The sequence below is a fragment of the Atta cephalotes genome (genome assembly GCF_000143395.1).
Source record: "Atta cephalotes unplaced genomic scaffold scaffold00004, whole genome shotgun sequence".
Classification (NCBI taxonomy): Eukaryota; Metazoa; Arthropoda; class Insecta; order Hymenoptera; family Formicidae; genus Atta; species Atta cephalotes.
This window is the reverse complement of record NW_012130068.1, coordinates 4,100,043-4,106,421: the sequence shown is the minus strand read 5'-3', so window position 1 is coordinate 4,106,421 and position 6,379 is coordinate 4,100,043. Positions and strand designations below refer to the sequence as shown.

The 6,379-nt window shown below is 30.3% G+C and overlaps 1 protein-coding gene across 1 annotated transcript in view; it reads left to right on the top strand.

Annotated features, from left to right (window-relative positions):
* Positions 1 to 248: 248 nt before the first annotated feature.
* The window catches only part of LOC105625941 (glutamate receptor ionotropic, kainate 2), a 136,192-nt gene continuing 130,061 nt past the window's right edge, over positions 249 to 6,379 (top strand). Inside the window, exon 1 of the mRNA XM_012207252.1 lies at positions 249 to 342. Within this exon, the coding sequence (XP_012062642.1) occupies positions 249 to 342 (94 nt within the window). The remainder of the gene's footprint in view (positions 343 to 6,379) is intronic.

Here is a 6,379-nt window from a genome sequence, read left to right as displayed (position 1 = left end):
CTGCACTAGGATTCCTGCTAGGATTATAAATTTTTTTTGTGTATATTAAATCGCGCAATCGATTACGAGTCGTTTCTTTCACGGAGCCACACAACACATCTCTAAAATGTAAATAATATTCACATTTTTTTATGTATAGATGAACGTGTGCGTAGAAACATCAAACCCTATCCACTACATAATTTGTACGGTAGTGTTTGTGTGAGGGGCCATCGAGAGGCCGCTGCGGAGGGCTTCCGAGATGAGCTATGAATCTGGGCTGCCTGGTAGCCTCTATCTTTGTTCTTCAGCTGCTTCAGCTGCCATTGGTGCTCGACGCGCTGCCTTCAGTCGTCAAAATTGGTGAGTTTGCATCTCGACAACTGTTTACTTTGCAGGATAGTTTTATTTTAAAGTTCTCTTCGCACGATGACTTAACGCGACGACTCAATAAAATAATAAAAATACGGTTTCCTCTGAAATTGATGTTTTTTTATGGTATTTACTTTTAAACAAACTGAAAACAAAAATGAACGATCTCGTCTACGTGCAACATAAACATGTTCATGTAAATTCATCGCATGTTGATTTTACGTGGATATATATATGTGATAAAATAAAACACTAATATTTTTTTATAATAATATCATAAATACAGTCGTTGAATGATTAATCAGTCCGTGTATATTGAAAAATATACGCCGATAAAGCTGAATTTAAATTTCACATTAAAATGAAGCTAAATTTTAAATTTAAATTATCCCGAATACAGATACGTAATTTTCTTTGGTAAATACGAAAAAAAAACAAAATGTTTTGTTCACGCTTTTCGATCGCATTTTGAATTGCGATCGAAAATTATTCGTTCATCATTTGTATCGATCTGATATTATCATAATTGAAATATTATTTCTTACTCTTTTTACGGTTCAATCTGGAGTTTATACCAAGCGAGGAAAAGTTTGTCATCAAACACGGGTCGGACTAGACGCGTGGGTTGATATCTTTTCCTAACTATCCGAAGCTGAACTTGTCCTTTTCCCTTGCAAGTTGCTTTCCCGAAAACTTTGACTAAGAGCCGCTTCTCAAATCAAACTTTTCTAGAAGTTACTCTCTCTCTCTCTCTCTCTTTCTCTGTCTTTTTCGCTCTTAAGCTACGTTTGTCGACAATGTCTCCAGCAATAATTATTGTACTCAAGATATATGTGGATCTTGAAAGTCACTCTCAGTTCCAGTGATTTCTACTTTGCTTGCGCTTCTTCTTCTTTCTTTACTTTTTTCCTTTTTTTCAACCATAAAGACACTTCTATCAATATTGTTCATCTTAAAAAAAAAGTACATAAGAAGATACAGTATACAGAAAGAGTTATATTTGATATGTTTATAATATATAATATATATATTTTACAATGTATTTTATAATATATTTTATAATATAGAAGAGTTACACATTAGATACATAATAAAATATAATTATTATTTTAAAGTATCGTTAATAATTATTTTTATAATATTACAATAAATTTAATGTATCTTGCATATTAATTTACACATATAAATCTAAATCCATCAAAAATTTTATATATTATATATAAATTTCTATAAAAAAGAATATTTATAAATAGTTCAAATATTGAACCATATTTATTTCAAATATAATCTCTGAGAGTACATGATTTCTTTTTTGGCATATCATTATGTTATCGCGTTTATAGATAATTTACGAAATTCAATCATGCAACATAATATTGGATGTAAGTGGCACTACTGACGGTTTTCTTGTAACCAGTGTTAATACAGATACGTCAGCTACTTAGTTCATCAGATTACAGGTTTATAATGCTCGAACATCCGTTATCGTGTTACTAATGAGAGTTCCGTTGAGTTACTCGATGGCCTTCTTGAACTAGTATTTGGCTTATAACATTTTCGTTCAATATTTCCTACTAGTTATAAAATCAATACATGAATCAAAATTCTATAACAAAACATATACACACATTATTATACAATACACAATATTAAAATTTAACTATTTATTTTATTAGTTATGTGAAATGGTGATTTTTATTTGTTGTCTTAATATATACTATTAAAAATTTTGTACTTAAATTATAGAAATATTACGAGTATTTAACAAGCTAATATAATTTGCCTAATTCGATTTTCTGAAAAATGATATGATAATTATGCATTTAATAATTAATAATCATTTGAAATGATATTTACATAATATCATTTCAAATAATACATTATACATAGCGATATTACAGAACATTTAATTAATTTTATTCATAATTATTAATTTTTAGATAATTATTTAATTCTGTTTAAAATATTTTTCAAGAGAAAATGAGAAAATACCTGATATATAGTAAAAAAAATTGACAATCTATATGTATGATATTAATTATTACCATTTCCTAAACGATACATATTGCTGCGAAATAATTGCTAGATTTTTTACCTAATCCCTACGGATAGCGAACAGTAATGAATTTCCTGTATTTAGTACAGGTACTGTATTTAGTTGCTGTTAATTAATGCGTCTGGTATAAGTGATCGCACTCAGGCAATTAAATTTACTGTTAAATATGGATATTTGGTGCAAATTATTGATATCATTGTATGAACCTTATATGCATCAGATTAAACAAATATCGCAATAAAAAGATCACTAGTGGTTGTTTGATAGAAAAAATAACATTGCTTTAAATAAATAAATGACATATTTACTGTTCTGATTATATTTTACTTATTGATTTTACAGCTTTATAGTGACAAATAAGTTGTCGAAAATTATTTGGTTCTTTCTCAAAATATTGACTCTCGCAGTAATCCGATTGGAAGAGTGTTAGTATCTGAATGCGAGAAGACAAGCGGAATTCCAGTAATGGTTTCGCCGTACTCCCTGTTTTCGCGATAAAACGGTTAAATTCTCTCTCGAGTAAGCCGACAGGCTTGAGGAATTTACGCAGACAACACGTACATAACTGCGCGGCGTATCGTCCTGAAACACGATATTTGTCTCGCATCGTAACCTCTTGTTCCGCCTTTTCATTGAAATTGGATTTCTCGCCGTGAATGCCCTCGAGACATCCGCGCATTGCTTGTAACGTGTAGGACGTTTAGACAGTGAAAACGGATACAAAGATAAAGAGATCACACGGATATAACTCGCGAAGTAATGACGGAGGCAAGATAATTTCCATTCTAATTCTAACTCAAACGGTGCCTCTCTCTCATCATTACAATTGAGTCCATTCATTTCTTACAACAATATTATCGTAACAAATGAGATTCCTGATTACAAAAACAACTGGGTATAATGCAGAGAGATACATATGATTTCGTGGATGAAGTTGCCTCATGAGGTGACATGATATATTTCCGTCTAATAATAAGATAAGAAAAGTATAATGTCAAAATCTAAGATTCAATTTTTATTTAATTCTCAGTGAATTCTGTTTTAATAGTTTTATAATTTATGGAACAATTATAAAAAATATTTAAAATGTTAAAGATTGAAAATCTGCAATAAATAATGTTCTTTTTCAACAATTCAATTTCGAAAAATAATTATAAAAATAAATTAGATTGATAAAAATAAATCAAATAAGAAAAAGAATCCTATTTTCAATTAAAGAGAATCTTGATGCTTAATAATATTTATAATTTATATGTGTAAATTTCCAAATATATTTTTTAGTTTTAAACTGTATTCGAATATAACCGATTCGATTTGTTGGATTTGAAACTTAACAATAAATTGCATGAAACTGAAAATTACATCATTAATTACATTGACTGTCAATTTAATAATGATACTAATAATCATCTTAAAATGCTGCAAAGAACTTATTGCGAAAAATATCATCTCAGCCTTTAACCTACAATTCCCGATCATTAAGATGTCGGTCTTGGAAAGTTGGAAATTTTAGATTCAAACCCAGGCAGTATTTAATAAATATTTTTATAAGTATTTTTATACATTTATAAGAATTTTATAAGTATTTTTCGCGATAAATTCTTTACAGTGTTTTATGATACTTAGCACCATTATTAAATTAACAATAAATTTATGATGTTATTTATTTCCAGTTTCAGGCACGTATCGAATTATTCGGAATAGATTCCAATTGGAATTGTTTAGTTATTCTCTAGATTTCCATTATATTTTTTAAAGAAAATGAAATAATTCCGATCGAAATCTATTCCGAACAATTTCATAATATGTGTTCAATTTATGATAATTTATTTGCGTTTCAAGTTTAATAAATCGAATGCGCACAGGAACTGAAAAATATATTTGTAATTTTGTGGAATTGAAAAAATGTATTTGTAATTTTATATATAATTATTAATTATTAAACATCAAAATCCGCTTAAAAAATATTCTCTTTCTTATTCGATTAGGAAAAGTCGACATCAGTCAGATTCACGTGTGGAATCACGTGTGTGTGAAAAATGATTCATTATGTTCGGGGCAATTTGCAGTATGATAAAGTCTTTCACAAATGAATATAGGATAATGTCCTATTTTACCATAAAACTCTTAAGTAATAAATGACACAAACGGTTAATTATATAACATAACAATTAATTGTTAACGGGAAGTTTCTTTCCTAAACCATGCTTTGCCCCGCCTAATCAACGTCCGTTAATTTGATGGATAAATAAGGGTAGGGAATCTTGTTGAAAGATTTATCACGATAAATCGTTCTGTGGACGTCCTTTACTCTTCAGCACATCTAGTTGATAAAGGACACCGCCAACATCTAAATGATGCTTGAATAAATCGGTTTCGCTGATTAATTAACGTCGTGCAGATTAAATAGCCTGCAATTTGTTGATGATAACGCAAATGCATATTGAATATTGTTTAAGGAAAATAAATTGTTTTTATATATAAAAGCTTGTTGTTAAATATCTTAATATTTATTTTAATTAGTTAAAATAATGAGCTTTTTTGTCAATTTGTCATGGCATATATAATTTCATTTATTTATTTAATTTCAACAATTCACGCGACTCAAAATTATAATATGAATTAATAGTATAATTTTGAGTTATTTTTTCGATTTATTTTGATTTTTGTACGAGAAATAGTTACGGAACATTTATTCTATAACTTTACGTAGGAAATTATTTATAAAATTATATATATATATATACGAATATAATAACGTACATAATTAATAGTACAAAATTATTTCAAAATTTTCCGTTTTAAACATGCAAAGTATTATTTCAACTACTTCATAAAAGAATTTTATAAATTTGTATGAAATATTGATAGTGTATTTTATGTATTCTTTACGTAACAGGCACTAATGCAAGGAAAATATTAAATTCTAATATTCTGAAGCTAATAAGTTCTGTGAGAACAAAATTTTGATGTAGAGATTTCTTTTTCGCGGTCTATACAAAAGTGATGAATCGAAAAAACGAGTTGCGCATTCGAAATAGATCGGACCGGCGCAAAATACGAGTAAAAAGTGCCGTACGGAAATGCAGGAAATTCACTGGTTAATCGTCCGTATTCATTCTTTCAGTAAATCTTCTAGTTCCCTTTTAAAAGGACGGCATCGAACCGCGAGGGGGACTTGAAGTTCGTGCATGCCCACCATTCATCTGCTATGCGAGTTTCATCCATGAGATGATTGTAACATGAAAGAAGCTCGCCTTTATATCGCGACTTACGTTTCTGCGGTATTTGAAATCTCACTATTTAATAATCGGCTTATTAAAACGAGGTCTTTGGATAAAGCTTATTCTGAGACATTTTTTTATAATTAGCTGGTACATTACAACCGCTCGCTTTCATTCCCTCAAGCTATTAAACGAATATGAAATATGTAAAATATAAAAAACTAAAGTATTTTATAATCGAAAGCGGAAATGCAAACGTTCTGCATAATATATCTTTTGCATCTTTGTACGCGATATATAAAAGTATACATTCACGCATACTTAACTTTGTCCGTTTCATATCCTGTATTCATCAAATCTTTAAAGCATTTCCGCAACAATATCGTATCAAGGACGTTCCGGGATATCGCGTTTTGTCACGCGAGAAGGATGCCTCGGAAAATCCGGCTTTTCTCGGGCTTCCTCCTTCCTTTCCTTGTCAACGACGAGTGACGAAAGAAGAGAGTGAATAAATGGTGCCGAGTAACTTCAACACAAAGGGAACTCCCGACGTTCTTTCTTTCTTTTTGCTTTTCCTCATCGTAAATCTTGAAAGTCTTGACATTTTTTGTTCTTACTTGTGAACATCTTGCCGGTCCATAATTTCATCACTTGTGTGTGTGTGTGTGTGTGTGTGTGTGTGTGTGTGTGTGCGTGCGTGCGTGCGTGCGTGCGTGCGTGCGTGCGTGCGTGCGTGCGTGCGTGCGTG